Source organism: Salmo salar, chromosome ssa14 (genome assembly GCF_905237065.1).
Source record: "Salmo salar chromosome ssa14, Ssal_v3.1, whole genome shotgun sequence".
NCBI lineage: Eukaryota > Metazoa > Chordata > Actinopteri > Salmoniformes > Salmonidae > Salmo > Salmo salar.
This window is the reverse complement of record NC_059455.1, coordinates 930488-947689: the sequence shown is the minus strand read 5'-3', so window position 1 is coordinate 947689 and position 17202 is coordinate 930488. Positions and strand designations below refer to the sequence as shown.

Genomic DNA, 17202 nt, shown 5'->3' with positions numbered 1-17202 from the left:
CCACTGTGTTTCTACATCTACATTGCTTGCTGTTTGGGGTTTTAGACTGGGTTTCTGTTCAGCACTTTGTGACATGAGCTGATTTAAAAAGGGCTTTATAAATACATTTGATTGATTGATTACAAGCTCCTTCTTCTGACCTACAGACCTTTTCTCCCCTACCAACCAACACGCAGACTCCGTTCCCCCACAGCGGGCCACCTTACCATCCCCAGGTTGAAGCTCCAGAGCTTCGGCCACAGGGCCTTCTCCTAGGCTCTGGAACTCCCTCCCTCCAGCCATCCGTGACTCAGAGTCCATCACTATCTTTCAGTCCCTCCTAAAGCTTTTAAGTAAAACAAGCATTCACAATAATTCAACATAAAATCTTTATTATTTGATGAATAACGGAGTCATGGTTCTGTCCTCAACACACAATATCAAACAATGAAGCCAACACACATGCGGAACAGGGGTAGACATCTGCATCCAGTGATATCACAATAAAACAAACGTCAAACTAGCCTTCTAAAAAGCACTGTTTGGCAGTGCCAGTCCAATATACATCCAACTTGAGTGAGGAATAACACAGAAGGCGTGGAATCTGACATGAATTTGATGCATTAGAATATGTTTCATTAATTATTATTACCCATGTCCAGCTTCTGGTGTAGTTCTAGATTAAATAAATATTCAAGTAAATGTAAAAATCTAGAGGATTCAGCCAATTGATTGCCATGGCTTAATCACTCCTCTATCAGTGGGGGGCCCACTGGTTTTGCCTGTGCTGAAATCACACAAACTTTGTTGAGAAATGTAACAAAAAGCCTGGTCTAAAGGGGCTGTGATGAAAGCTTTAATTCTCATCACACATATTAGGAACAATAATAACAAGACGTGCTAACAAATGTTCTCCCACAAGGAATAACCTAGCTGAATGAGCTACTGTAAACCGTAAATGCCAAACACAAGGAAAAAGCCTGATGATAGTGTTGTAGCTGTCAATGCCCCAGTTTTTTTCCTACCCCAAACAGAAACAAATATACATTTACACTCAATACACAATAAAAGGTGTCTCCCTTTAACAATCACTAACTATAGTCATAATAAATGTCACTGACCATCAACATCAAATATATTACAAGAAGCATTAATAGTTAATAATTTCTTTCCTGTTAATACCACAACAGCTTTATTTTAAACTAAGGCGAAACTTTGTCCCTAGAAATGGCATGTCAGCGTGGCAGTCATTCAGAGTCATTTTCACACCTCCGTCAGTCACAGCAAATTCCTCCATGACAAATCTAAACAAACATAAAAATGAATCATATTCCACCGTAAAACTGAATAAGAGTAAAAAAATGCAATAATAATCCTGAAGCTCAACGACATGACCTCATGCTTCGGCCTGTGATAAAAAATCCACTCCAAATCATCCATTCTGTTTACAACAAGACCATTAAATAATACGGCAAGACAACTCGGCAAAGATTTTAACTTTCTGGCCTAAATTAAAAACGAAAGTATTGGGTCAAATCCAGTACAGAATGAAACTGTCTGTATTTTCATGTTATGGGTATGCTTGTCATCAGCAGGGACTGGGGAGTTTGTCAGCCTCAAATTTTAAAATTACAATATCTCCAAATTATTATGACATAAAAACCTCCAACTATAAATTATAGAAATTCATATACAAAAATGTAAAGCATATAATGAGAAAACTAAAATGTGTGCAACATGAAAATGACCTGGTTAGACTGTTTCAAGTTATCTATAAGGGTGAGTGACTGTAATTGTGTACTGTTTTGGCGGAGTGAATGTACAAGACAACTCTCATTTGGCTTGAGTCATGGCTGCTGCATTTCTTGATGAGCAATGAAAAATGTGGCTAAATGAGGAAGTTCAGCCCCCCTTTAACCATTAATTGGGCAACTTCATCCTTCTCCGTTGAAACTTGCAGACCAATACTGATGGAAGCCCGGTATGAAACAAAGCATCTATCCTCAAGATATAATTTGTATCACACACAATGCTTGGTTTTCATATTTGATCTTGTGAAACAATGTGTGTGCATAAGTGTGAGTGTGTGTGTGTGTGTGTAATACCATTTTCACTTCATGGATTGATACTCTGGTCAAGCAGGGGAGATTTCCATGAAAATGCACGTTTCACAACAATCTCAAGATTCGCTAAATGCATGAGAATGCATATTTCTCGCACTATACATTTGATCATATAATATCACAATTAAGGTGAAGGAGAACTACTAACAACTGGGGGATTGTGGCAGCCACCAGCACTACAACAAATGGTTTGACTTCCTAGGCTGTTAATCACATTATCGCTCAAATTAGCATTGTTTAACATACCTTGACAGAAAAGTCACTTCAAATGGATCCCATTATAAGCAAAAATAAAACAAACAAATTGTATATTTATGTCATGAATAAATACTTCCTCCAACCTTTCAGTCTTTCAGCTCTCGAAACTCACGTTGTTGCATTGCCAAATAAACAGGCCAGTAGACAGAGAGGATATGTGCCATAAGGGCTAATATACTGTATATTATCTGAGTAACAAACTCCTTATCAAATTGACCTCTCATGAGTCATGATCATTAACTACTTCCAAGAGTTCAAGAGATGATAATGACATAAAACAGTCAAGCTAAAATGGTAGACCGTTGGAACAAGAAGAAGATAGCCCTACCTCTCTGAGCAAGCAGGGTCAATGTACATATGCACACTTGTATATAAGTACAGAAATATACACTCTTAGGTGTGCATATGTATGTACAAAGATACACTTACATGGACATACATAGATTTGTTTATCTATACACATACATACAGCTACAGCATACATTGAGAAATTCTGAGGAAAGCTACTGGAAACCCAGTTTCATGCTGGGTTGCTGCTACGGTAATACTGGTAGGCAGGATATCACAGTTTATATACAATAAGTCTTCATTGCAATGAGGCTGGGTTGGATTCTTTGTTCGCATTTGTTTCACTTCTGCCTAAAGTCTGATGTGAGGCCAGGGAAGGGCAGGGCTTGTGCTAGATTAGAGGAATGGCCTCACACCTGTCTCTCCGGCTGTCAGTCAGACAGAATGTGCACAAAGGACATGGGGAAGACCCCTTTCCTCTCGGGATGTCCTTCTATGTGCCCGATCTGAAAGAGATAAAAAAAGAGATGGATAATGATGAATACATTATGCATATTTTACAGCTTCACAATGAGGCTGACATGAGTGACATGTAAATGAGTATACTCTCATACTTCAATCATTTGGTGTACTTGGTTTTTTCTCTTTACTAATGATCCCTGATCTGAAAGGATTGGAAAGGAGAAAAATGCATGGCAGAAGCTTCACCTAGCCTACCTGACAACCTCTGCCATACAGTATTGCCGTCACCTTTCTGGTACAATTGTTTACATTTTGGTCATTTAGCAGACGCTTTCATCCAGAGTGACTTACAGACAGTTGTCAGTCAGCCTAGTCCTCTTAGATCATCAAAGAAAGGCAATGGATTTGTCATACATTCTGTATGACAAAACCAGGGTTACGTTCAGGAGTGTGCAACCTACTGAATGTTGCAGATAGAAACGCTTTGAATAAAACTTTGAATAGGGATTCCTTACTCTAAATGTCACAGAGGCCTCTGTTAATATATTAATTTCTTAGCAATACACAATATTGTGCCCCACTGAACGGGGACCAGATTTCAAACCTCTCATAAACAGTTTATGGCTCTCTTGAAATTATAAAAATGGAAAATGTAAGCAACACTGTGGAGTTACTTTTCAAACTCCTTATCAAACTCCCAGAGATACTTCTTAGTTCTCATAAGAAGCTTCATTGTAATCAATTGAAGCCATGAATGCTGACATGTGAGGTTGTGGCCGTCCGAAAATTTCAGACTGAGCCAATGCTTTTTCAATGGGATAAATCCGTTGCCAGATGAATGTCAACACAGATGGTTGTCCAACAAAACCACACAAATTGTCAGTCTTTTAACGTATGCAACTCATCTGAACTCATCCTAAAAAAATAGAGATTAATTGCACTTTTGACGGACAAAAACAGACAATGATGTACGCCATATAGGATTTTATCCGTGTTCATTTATGAGTGTGGCTGCAGCCTGATGCAGGTCAACTACTCACCCACCACTCCGGGTCCTCCTCTCCTGTGACGATGATAACCTCTCCCTCCGCAAAGGTCAGCTCATCATCGTTATCCGCCTGGCAGTCGTAGATGGTCTTCGCCCGTCTAGTTTTACTCTTCCCCTGGTTGAAAATGCAATAAGCTTAGTATGTTTACATTACCGTCAGAGTACATTGATACATTTTCACATGGTGTATGACTTGATAAAATTGTACTATTTGAGTTATAATTTTTTTTCTTCTTAAAACCAGTTTAGCATTGAAAGGTTTTGAGCAGGGTTGAAGGCAATGTTTCCACATTCATGGTAAACGCTGCATATGTCAGCTTAATCGTAAATGACCGCAATACGGTTTGAATCCAGCCCTAGGTACTACAACAAAAAGCACTCTCTTTAGTCAGCACTCACAATGTTGATCTTCCGAGGCAGCGGCACAGGCATTTCCACTGCACACGGCGGGGATCCATTGGTGTCCTCACTGGCCTGTCTGGGGGATAGCTCCCCCTGTTGACTGCAAGACTGCTTGTCCATCGCAGTCTGCACGGCCTCGCCCGGAGGGAGCCGCTCACTGACAGGGGGCTTTGGAGGGATGTCGCTCAGTTGAGGCTTGGGCGGGAGGTCCTTGAGCTGCGGTTTGGGCGGGAGATTCAACAGCTGTGGTTTCGGAGGGAGGTCAGAGAGCTGGGGCTTGGGGGGCAGATCTGACATCTGGGGTTTGGGAGGCAGTTCGCTTAGCTGCGTTTCTTCTGCCAACGGGGCCCTCTGAGGGGTGTCTCCGGGGCTCTGCAGGGGCTGGGGTGCTTTTTGGTAAGACTCTAGTTGGGCGCAGGTTGACCTCTGTAGAACCTCCGGAGGTTGGCAGAGCTTGTCCACTGAAGGGAGGTGGATAGTGTCGACCTTCCGTAGTGCCACTCCAACAAGACAGGGTGAGGCATTAAAAAGTGTCAACTTGCATTAACTTATTTTGGTATATTTTGGGTTAACAGTATCGTTAATAAATTGTATACATGTAGTGCTGGTTTCCCAGACAAATTACGCTTGTCCAGGACTAAAAAGCATTCTCAATGGGGATTCTCCATTGAAACAACGTTTTAGTCCAGGACTAGGCTTAATCTGTGTCTGGGAAACTGGACAGTAATCTATACTGTGTGATTTCTTTCATTGTTACAAATTTTCTGTCAAATAAGAGAGAAAAAAAGAATACCTTTTTGAGGCAGTTTGGGTAGAACCCTTGGACCAAGTGTTGACTTTGTATTACTAATGGTAGTGCTGAAAGAGAGATAAGATGACCCATTATACAATGTGATCTTAGCCTCTGAAGGTTGAGGGGTCCATTTCTGAATGTTTGCATGCACTGTGTAAGTGCTTAAGTTCTAAGCCATCTTTTTGGTTGTTGACTCTCATAATTAAATCAAATCAAATTATATTGGTCACATACACATATTTAGCAGAGGTTATTGCGGGTGTAGCAAAATGCTTGTGTTCCTAGCTCCAACAGTGCAGTAATATCTAACAATTCACAACAATACACAGAAATCTAAAGTAAAGAATGGAGTTAAGAAATACATAAATATTAGGACGAGCAATGTAGGAGTGGCATTGACAAATTCAGTAGATTAGAATACAGTATATACATATGAAATGAGTAAAGCACTATATCAACAGTATTAAAGTGACTAGTGTTCCATTATTAAAGTGGCCAGTGATTCCAAGTCTATGTTTATAGGGCAGCAGCCTTAAGGTGCAGGTTTGAGTAATCAGGTGGTACCTGGCTAGTGATGGCTATTTAACAGTCTGATGGCCTTGAGATAGAAGCTGTTTTTCAGTCTCTCTGTCCCAGCTTTGATGCACCTGTACTGACCTAGCCTTCTGGATGGTAGCAGGGCGAACAGGCCGTGGCTCGGGTGGTTGATGTCCTTGATGATCTTTTTGGCCTTCCTGTAACATCGGTGTCCTGGAGGGCAGGCAATGCACCCCCGGTTATACGTTGGACAGACCACACCACCCTGTGGAGAGCCCTGTGGTTGCGGGAAGTGCAGTTGCCATACCAGGCGGTGATACAGCCTGACAGGATGCTCTCAATTGGACCATTTCAGATCGTCGGTGATGTGTGTGCCGAGGAAGCTTTTCATCTTCTCCACTGCGGTCTGGTCGATGTGGATGGGGCGTGCTCTCTCTGCTGTTTCCTGAAGTCCACGATCAGCTCCTTCGTTTTGTTGATGTTGAGGGAGAGGTTATTTTTCCTGGCACCAGTCCACCAGGGCCCTCACCTCCTCCCTGTAGGCTGTCTTGTCATTGTTCCTAATCAGGCCTACAACTGTTGTGTCGTCTGCAAACTTGATAATTGAGTTGGAGGCATGCGTGGCCAAGCAGCCATGGGTGAACAGCGAGTACAGGTGGAGGCTGAGCACGCACCCTTGTGGGGCCCCTGTGTTGAGGATCAGCAAAGTGGAGGTGTTGTTTCCTACCTTCACCAACTGGGGGCGGCCCATCAGGAAGTCCAGGACAGGGTGGGGTTCAGACCCAGGGCCCCGAGCTCAATGACAAGCTTGGAGGGTACTATGATGTTGAAGGCTGAGCTATAGTCAATGAACAGCATTCTTACATAGGAATTCCTCTTGTCCAGATGGGATAGGGAAGTGTGCAGTGCGATGGCGATTGCATCGTCTGTGGATCTATTGGGGCGGTATGCAAATTGAAGTGGGTCTTGGGTGTCAGGTAAGGTAGAGCTGATATGATCCTTAACTAGCCTCTCAAAGCACTTCATGATGACAGAAGTGAGTGCTACGGGGTACAGGAACAATGGTGAAGCAAGTTGGGACAGCAGACTGGGATAGGGAGAGATTAAATATGTCCGTAAAAACACACCAGCCAGCTGGTCTGCGCATGCTCCGAGGACGCGGCTAGGGATGCCGTCTTGGCCGGCAGCCTTGCGAGGGTTAACACCTTTAAATGTCTTACTGGGCCGAGTCGGTGGCACTATGTTATCCTCAAAGCGGGCAAAGAAGGTGTTTAGCTTGTCTGAGTGCAAGACATCGGTGTCCGCGACGTGGCTGGTTTTCCCTTTGTAATCCGCGACTGTCTGTAGACCCTGCCACATACGTCTCGTGTCTGAGCCGTTGAATTGCGACACCATTTGTATCGACCATATTCCAAAACACGTAAACTGTAAGTCATCCACAAAATTAAATACCCTTTTAATTGTGAGCACTGTTGATAAATGCATCTGCTAAATATGCGATTGGCACTATTGCGCTGAGCCTGGACAGGCTGAATGAATGAGTTGAAGCAGCGGGGATGGTACTGTACCTCTGCTGCTGCTCAAACTTGTTTCCAGGTGAGGTCCTGTTTGTAGGCGGGGGAGTGGACACGCTTCCTGTGTGGGAAAAAAGAGTGAAGATTTATGGCCACATGCCTTACCGGGGCATGCTGGGATTTAGAACATACATTTTTGGATTATTAAATTAATTATATACAGTGTACAGCCATTAATACTTGAAGAATATAACTTAGAAATGCCTCATGAGCTTAGTTTCAATGTCACTGATGTTAAGTCCTTGCATCTATAGCTCTGTCTGTACATTTGAGCGCTAACATTTCTCCAGCCCCATCCCTCATCTTTTTAAAGTGTGTGTGGGGGGGTTCGGTTCGTTGTTTTTTTAATCCAGACTGCCCCTTTAAAGGGACAGTTCACTCCAAAATCAAAGGTTAACAGATATTTTCAGACCTCAAAAGATGAGATAAGTCCATGGTCATGTATCAGAATGTAAAAGATAAACACCATTTAATTTCCTGATTTCATTGAGTTTTACCATCAAGGACCACTTTGGAAACAAGTATATTAATTAAGGCTTTTAAGTGCAAAATGCGTGGAAATTGAATAAATAGGTTGTTATCAGTAACATAATGATGTTGTATTCCATTCCCAACTGGTGCAAGTGTAGCCCAATCTGATCCAGGAAACGATAGCTTTCCCTTTTAGTGACCATTCATTGGAGATTTGAGTAATACTAAATATAAGGAAGAAAACAATATACTCTTTTCTCTTTTGTGTGTTCAGAAGGATGCAAAGTTACAGAACATCCAGATAGAAATTGATCATGTAAACCAGATTTGATTGTATGTAGTGTAGAATAGGGAATCCTGTCAGCACTATTCACTTCTATATGGTTCACAACATGTCACTGTATACATGCACAGTGTTGTTTTAAACTTTTCAACCCCCGTCCCACTCACCCCAAGTGGTCCCACCTGTGCTCTGGGGGCCTTGCAGGACTGGGCTGGGGGGGTCTGAGAGGGTACGCTTGTGCCCGGGGGGAGGGGGGTGGGGGTCTCTTCTTAAGGGTGGAGATGCCCCCGCTGCCTCCAGTCTGGGAGCCCAGGGGAAGGGAGGTAGGCGGGCCAGTAGAGGGTACTAGAAAAGTCAGGGAACGAGAGGCATGCTGTGATTGGTTAAAACAATAGGGCAAAATTCTCTTGTTTTATGGAGGCATGCTACAGAGCTGTTATCTATGATCAAAATCATATTTAATTCCAAAAGAGGGTACTGTTCAAGTTGATTCCTCTGACACAAAGTGGAAGGCACTATCAATCTATTTTGACATTAACAAAACTATTCAAAAACACTGGATTATTCCATGCATGAACTGCATAATTGTGAAAATTCTGTACATCAATCAATCAAATGTATTTATAAAGCCCTTTTTATATCAGCAGATGTCAAGTTGGGATTTTGGAACATACATTTTTGGATCTTTAAATTAATTATATAGAAATGTGGGAAATAAGGGAAAGGGGGATACCTAGTCAGTTGTACAACTGAATGCATTCAACTGAAATGTGTATTCCACATTTAACCCAACCCCTCTGAATCAGAGAGTTGCGGGGGGCTGCCTTAATCGACATTCACGTCTTCAGCGCCCGGGGAACAGCGGGTTAACTGTATAAAGTGTACAGCCATTAATACTTCAACAATATAACTTAGAAATGCCTCATGAGCTTAGTTTCAATGTCATTGATGTTCAGTCCTTGCATCTATAGCTCTGTCTATACATTTGAGCGCTAACATTTCTCCAGCCCCATCCCTCATCTTTTTAAAGTGGGGGGTGGGACCGCTTTGTTGTTGTTTCAATCCAGACTGCCCCTTTAAAGGGACAGTTCACTCCAAAATCAAAGTTTAACAGATATTTTCAGACCTCAAAAGATGAGATAAGTCCATGGCCATGTATCAGAATGGAAAAGAAACACCATATAATTTCCTGACACCATATCATTTCCTGATTTCATTGAGTTTTACCATCAAGGACCACTTTGGAAACAAGTATATTAATTAAGGCTTTTAAGTGCTTATCTTCTGGGGATCCAAGGAACTGCTTGTTGTATTATTTGTTATGGAAAGATGTGGAGGGCGCTTAACCAAGGTGCAACCCAAATGATCATCTTTGAAAAAGAAAAGATGCAATGATTGCACACTATCAGAAACGTAGATGAAGGCCATTGATGAAGGCCCAAACGTCAAGCTTTTAATAGTTGCTTAAATAAAATAACATGTTTTTAATGGTGAGTGAGCGTTGCACCTTTTCAATGTATAATTTTTGACCCATTATTTTTTTTTTTGAGGTCTGAAAACATCTGCCAAACGTTGATTTTTGAGTGAACCTTCCATTAAGATAATGTAACACTTTAGTTGAAGGACCTTGTTATACTGCTTTCAAACCAGTCATGGAGCATTATGGAACTGTATAATAATATACAGCAATCAATCAAATGTATTTATAAAGCCCTTTTACATCAGCAGATGTCACAAAGTGCTTATACAGAAACCCAGCAAAAAAACAAAAAAACAATCAATTCAGATATAGAAGCACGTGGCTAGGAAAAACTCCCTAGAAAGGCAGGAACCTAGGAAGAAGGCTAGAGAGGAACCAGGTTCTGAGGGGTGGACAGTCCTCTGGCTGTGCCGGGTGGAGATTATAAGAGTATATGGCCATTTAGGCCAGGCCGTTTTTCAAGATGTTCAAACGTTCATAGAAGACCAGCAGGGTCAGATTATATTCAATTGACGCCAACTAGAATTCAATAAATCTTACCAGAGTTGTTTATGCATTGTCTTTGTTTAAAAACTATGCTTGATTTACAGACGTTTGTCTGGTACTGTCACGGGTGTCGTAGGGTAGAGACCAAAACGCAGCGGGAAAATGTATACTCATCTTTTTATTAGTGAAGAAGGAAAACAAACAACGTATACAAAAACAAACGAACTAGACAGTCTCGTCAGGCACACAGCAAAACAAGAAACAATCTCCCACAAAACCCATGAAAAACAAACTCCAAATTATAGGACCCTCAATCAGAGGCAACAATAACCAGCTGCCTCCAATTGAAGGTCCAACCCCAATAAACTAAACATAGAAATACAAAAGACTAGATAGAACATAGAAATATACTAACATAGAACAATGACTAACAAACCCCGGACTAATAAATCAAATACCCCTCTACCTAAACACATACACAAAACACACCCTGAACCACATAAAACAAACACCCACTGCCACGTCCTGACCAAACTACAATAACAAATAACCCCTATACTGGTCAGGACGTGACAGTACCCCCCCCAAAGGTGCAGACCCCAGATGCACCTCACACAAATAACCAAAATAAACCCCCAAAACAAAATAAATCCCAAAACTAAAGGGAGGGAAGGGAGGGTGGCTGCCGTCACCGACGGCTCCTGTGCTACACCCCCACCCCAAACCTCCTACAGTGGAGGTGGCTTAGGCTCAGGCCTTAATCCCCTACCTGACCAAACCACCCCCACTGCATACCTTTGCCAGAGGCCAGTCACTGAGGACCGTGGACTGTGCTCTGGGAGCTCTGGACTGTAGGGCGACTCTAGGAGCTCTGGACTGTAGACCGACTCTAGGCCGTCTCACTCGGTTCCGGACTGCACACTGTCGCCGGACACTCTGGACAGGGTACTGTTGCCGGACACTCTGGACGGGGCACTGTCGTCGGAAGCTCGGGACTGGGCTGACGCACTGGAAGCCTAATGCGTGGGGCTGGTAGTGGAGGTACCAGACTGGGGACACGCACCTCAAGGCTAGTGCGAGGAGCAGGAACAGGCCGAGTTGGACTGGGCTGACGCACTGGAAGTCTGGTGCATGGTGCTGGTACCGGATGTGCCAGAATGAAGACACGCACCTCAGGGCTAGTGCGAGGAGCAGGAACAGGACGAGTTGGACTGGGCTGAACCACTGGAAGCCTGGTGCGTGGTGCTGGTTTAGGAGACTCCAGACTATGGATACGCATCTCAGGGTCAGCACGAGAAGCAGGAACTGGATATACCGGGCCATGGGTAAGTACTGGAGGTCTGGAGCGCACCTCTTGCACAAGCCGTCCTGGCTGGATAGAAATAGCAGCCCTGCACAAGTGGACTGCTGGTACAGGGCGAATTGGGCTGTGCAGAGGCCTGATGGTTGCCGTGCGTAGAGCAGGCGTAGGGTAGCCTGGGCCTAGGAGGCGCACTGGTGGCCAGATGCGCTGTGCAGGCATCTTCCTTCCAGGCTGGATGCCTACTCTAGCACGGCACTTGCGAGGGGCTGGGATCGCTTGCACCGGACTGTGCGTGGGAATGGGCGAGATCGTGCGCACTTCCGCATACTCCGGCGCTCTCCCATCAAGTTGCTTCCCATAATAAGCACGGGGAGTTGGCTTGCGGCTCAATCCTGGCCCCGCCAAACTACCCGTGTGCCCCCCCAAAATAATTATTGGGGGTGCCTCTCGTGCTTCCCCATCGGCGCGTATAAAGCCTCATACCAGCGCCGCTCCGCCTTGGCTGCCTCCATCTCCTCCGGTGGGCGACGATATTCCCCAGCCTGGTGCCATGGTCCAGCCCCGTCCAGAATTTCCTCCCATGTCCATGATTCTACTGGGCTCTGTTGCTGCTCCCTTCTCTGCTGCTTGGTCCGTGTTTGGTGGGAGATTCTGTCACGGGTGTCGTATGGTAGAGACCAAGACGCAGCGGGAAAATGTACACTCATCTTCTTTTATTATGGTGAAGAAGGAAAACACATAAAACGTATACAAAACAAAACGAACTTGACAGTCTTGTCAGGCAAACAGCTAAACAAGAAACAATCTCCCACAAAATCCCATGACAAACAAACTCCTAATTATAGGACCTTCAATCAGAGGCAACGATAACCAGCTGCCTCCAATTGAAGGTCCAACCCCAATAAACTAAACATAGAACTACAATAGACTAGACAGAATATAGAAATACACTAACATAGAACATAGACTAACAAACCCCGGACCACATAAACCAAACACACCTCTACCTAAATACATAGCCCAAACACACCCTGAACCACATAAAACAAATACCCCCTGCCACGTCCTGACCAAACTACAATAACAAATAACCCCTATACTGGTCAGGACGAGACAGGTACAATGAAATATTCCGTTACAATGGAATATATATACAATGTATTCATATATTTGGATTTAACCTAAACCTGTCTTTGGTTTTATTGTGTATGTGAAAAAGAGCTACTATTTTAACACCGCAATGTGGGTGTGATTGAGTTGAGCACCAAGTGTTGGTGTATTGGTGGCGTAACCTGCAACTGTAACAGTCCTTGTTAAGACTTATGGAAACTGTGCTGTGATCCTCCATAACACCTTTCTCTTATTCTGTTACCGAGAATACAAGTCACACACGCACGGACACTTTTCTAGTTACTTTTCATGCTGTACAAACCAGTATGGCCTTCAAATGCCGCCCTCCAAAAAGCAGCAATATTTTCGGGTGACAAAGAGACCTGATGTATTTTATAAAATACATGATACTCAGTTGCTACTGCCATAACCAGCACCATGGGTAAGATTCCTGTGCAAAGTGCATTTATATTTTCTTTATATAATAGATACAAATGAGATGAATAATATTATTCATATTACCTTTCCCTGCTGTCCTGCTGGGTAGTGTAGTCCTGTCAGGTCCTGGTGAGGGAGACATGTCTGTGGAGGTGTTGTAGACTGGGTTGGCGAAGGCCCCGTAGGATAGGCGCTGTTTGTCCCTGTGAGGGGTGTAACCCCCCAGGAGTGTCAGCTTGTCCTGAGGGGAGGACATACTGGAGGAGTGGCCGAAGCTCTGGGGCCGCGGAGAGCGCTCTTTTTTCTCAGGACTGGGCTGTGCGGGGTCAATAGTAAGAGGTCAGAGACTGCTCATACCTATCCAGGACTGCAAGCCGAATGGCATCATATTCCCTATTGTGAATAAATACAGTACCAGTCAAAAGCTAGGACACACCTACAAATTCAAGGATTTTTCTTTATTTTTACAATTTTCTACATTGTAGAATAATAGTGAAGACATCACAACTATGAAATAGCACATATTGAATCATGTAGTAACCAAAAAAGTGTTAAAAAAATAAAAATATATTTTAGATTTTAGATTCTTCAAAGTAGCCACCCATTGCCTTGATGGAATGCTTTTCCAACAATCTTGAAGGAGTTCCCACATATGCTGAGCACTTGGTGACTGCTTTGCTCCACTTGGCGGTTCAACTCATCCCAAACCATCTCAACTGGCTTGAGGTTGGGTGATTGTGGAGGCCAGGTCATCTGATGCTGTACTCCATCATTCTCATTCTCGGTCAAATAGCCCTTACACAGCCTGGAGGTGTGTTGTCCTGTTGAAAAACAAATGATAAAATGATAGTCCCACTAAGCGCAAACCAGATGGGATATTGCTGCAGAATGCTGTGGTAGCCATGCTGGTTAAGTGTGCCTTGAATTCTAAATAAATCACTGACAGTGTCACCAGCAATGCACCCCCACACCATCACACCTCCTCATCCATTCTTCACGATGGGAACCACACATGTGAAGATCATACGTTCACCTACTCTGGTCTAACATAGACATTGCGTTTGGAACCAGAAATCTAACATTTGGACTCATCAGACCAAAGACAAGACTTCCACTGGTCTTATGTCCATTGCTCATGTTTCTTGACCCAAGCAAGTCTCTTCTTCTTATTGGTGTCCTTTAGTAGTGGTTTCTTTGCAGCAATTCGACCATGAAGGCCTGATTCACACAGTTTCCTCTGAACAGTTGATGTTGAGATGTGTCTGTTACTTGAACTCTGTGAAGTATTTATTTGGGCTGCAATCTGAGGTCCAGTTAACTCTGATGAACTTATCCTCTGCAGCAGAGATAACTCTGGGTCTTCTTTTCTTGTGGCAGTTGTCATGAGAGCCAGTTTCATCATAGCGCTTGATGGTTTTTGCAACTGCACTTGAAGAAACTTTCAAAGTTTGACTGACCTTCATGTGTTAAAATAAGGGACTGTCATTTCTCTTTGCTTATTTGGAATTGGACTTTTACCAAATAGGGCAATCTTCTATATTCCACCCTTACCTTGTCACAACACAACTGATTGGCTCAACTGCATTAAGAAGGAAATAAATGACACAAATTAACTTTAAACAAGGCACACCTGTTAATTGAAATGCATTCCAGGTGACTACCTCATGCAGCTGGTTGAGAGAATGCAAAGAGTGTGCAAAGCTGTCATCAAGGCAAAGGGTGACTACTTTGAAGAATCTCAAATATAAAATATATTTTGATTTGTTTTTTTGGTAACTACATGATTCCATATGTGTTACTTCATAGTTTTGAAAATAGTCAAAATAAATAAAAACCCTGGCATGACTAGGTGTATCCAAACTTTTGACTGGTTTTGTAGGTCCTTTCAAAAGGGCTAACAGACAAATAAGCTACATGGACTATCTGAGTTGTCCCTTGTATTTTCTTCTTATTTTTTATGCACACTCACAGGGCCCTATACACTTTTTAAAAAAACATTTTATTTCACCTTTATTTAACCAGGTAGGCCAGTTGAGAACAAGTTCTCATTTACAACTGCGACCTGGCCAAGATAAAGCAAAGCAGTGCGACAAAAACAACAACACAGAGTTACACATAAACAAACGTACAGTCAATAACACAAAATAAAAATCTATGTACAGTGTGTGCAAATGTAGAAGAGTAGGGAGATAAGGCAATAAATAGGCCATAGAGGTGAAATTATTACAATTTAGCAATTATACACTGGAGTGATCGATGTGCAGAGGATGAATGTTCAAGTAGAGATACTGGGGTGCAAAAGAGCAAAAGGATAAATAACAATATGGGGATGTGGATGTGCTATTTACAGACTGGCTGTGTAAAGGTACAGTTATCGGTAAGCTGCTCTGACAGCTGATGCTTAACGTTAGAGAGGGAGATAAAAGACTCCAGCTTCAGTGATTTTCGCAATTCTTTCCAGTCATTGGCAGCAGAGAACTGGAAGGAAAGGCGGCCAGAGTAAGTGTTGGCTTTGGGGATGACCAGTGAAATATACCTGCTGGAGCGCATGTTGCTATAGTGACCAGTGAGCTGAGATAAGGCAGGGCAATACCTAGCAAAGACTAATAGATGACCTGGAGCCAGTGGGTTTGGCGACGGATATGTAGTGAGGGCCAGCTAACGAGAGCATACAGGTCGCAGTGGTGGGTAATATATGGGGATTTGGTGACAAAACAGATGGCACTGTGATAGACTACACCCAGTTTGCTGAGTAGAGTGTTGGAGGCCATTTTGTAAATGACATCGCTGAAGTCAAGGATTGGTAGGATAGTCAGTTTTACAAGGGTATGTTTGGCAGCATGAGTGAAGGAGGCTTTGTTGTGAAATAGGAAGCCGATTCTAGATTACATTTTGGATTGGAGATGCTTAATGAGTCTGGAAGGAGAGTTTATAGTCTAACCAGACACCTAGGTATTTGTAGTTGTCCACATATTCTAAGTCAGAACCGTCCAGAGTAGTGATGCTAGTCGGGCGGGTGGGTGCGGGCAGCAATCGGTTGAAAAGCATGCATTCAGTTGTACTAGCATTTAAAAGCAGTTGGAGGACACGGAAGGAGTGTTGTATGGCACTGAAGCTCATTTGGAAGTTTAACACAGTGTCCAAAGAAGGGCCAGAGGTATACAGAATGGTGTCGTCTGCGTAGAGGTGGATCAGAGAATCACCAGCAGCAAGAGCGACATCATTGATATATACAGAGAAAAGAGTCGGCCCGAGAACTGAACCCTGTGGCACCTCCATAGAGACTACCAGAGGTCCGTACAACAGGCCCTCTGATTTGACACACTGAACTATCTGAGAAGTAGTTGGTGAACCAGGCGAGGCAGTCATTTGAGAAACCAAGGCTATTGAGTCTACCGATAAGAATTTGTTGATTGACAGAGTCAAAAGCCTTGGCCAGGTCGATGAAGACGGCTGCACAGTACTGTCTTTTATCGATGGCGGTTATGATATCGTTTATGACATTGAGCGTGGTGAGGTGCACCCATGACCAGCTCGGAAACCAGATTGCATAGTGGAGAAGGTACGGTGGGATTCGAAATGGTCTGTGATCTGTTTGTTAACTTGGCTTTCGAAGACTTTAGAAAGGCAGGGCAGGATGGATATAGGTCTATAACAGTTTGAGTCTAGAGTGTCTCCCCCTTTGAATAGGGGAATGACCGTGGCAGTTTTCCAATCTTTGGGGATCTCAGACGATACGAAAGAGAGGTTGAACAGGCTAGTAATAGGGGTTGCAACAATTTAGGCTGATAATTTTAGAAAGAGAGAGTCCGGATTGTCTAGCCCAGCTGATTTGTGGGCATCCTGATTTTGCAGCTCTTTCAGATCATCAGCTGTCTGGATTTAGTTGAAGTAGAAGCGGGGGGGGGGGGGGTTGGGCAAGTTGCTGCAGGGGTTGCTAAGCTGTTGGCCGGGGTAGGGGTATAGCCAGGTGGAAAGCATGGCCAGCTGTAGAAAAATGCTTATTGAAATGATCGATTATCGTAGATTTATCTGTGGTGACAGTGTTTCCTAACCTCAGTGCAGTGGGCAGCTGGGAGGAGGTGCTCTTATTCTCCATGGACTTTACAGTGTCCCAAAACTTTTGGGAATTAGTGCTACAGGATGCAAATTTCTGTTTGAAAAAGC

At 43.4% G+C, this 17202-nt stretch overlaps 1 protein-coding gene across 1 annotated transcript in view; it reads right to left on the bottom strand.

The window, feature by feature from the left end:
• Positions 1-354: 354 nt before the first annotated feature.
• The window catches only part of asap1a (ArfGAP with SH3 domain, ankyrin repeat and PH domain 1a), a 190958-nt gene continuing 174110 nt past the window's right edge, over positions 355-17202 (bottom strand). The window contains 8 exon segments of the mRNA XM_045693788.1: positions 355-3154; positions 4151-4273; positions 4558-5060; positions 5354-5418; positions 7459-7525; positions 8386-8473; positions 8475-8563; positions 13120-13351. Of these exon segments, the coding sequence (XP_045549744.1) occupies positions 3080-3154; positions 4151-4273; positions 4558-5060; positions 5354-5418; positions 7459-7525; positions 8386-8473; positions 8475-8563; positions 13120-13351 (1242 nt within the window). The 3' untranslated portion in view covers positions 355-3079.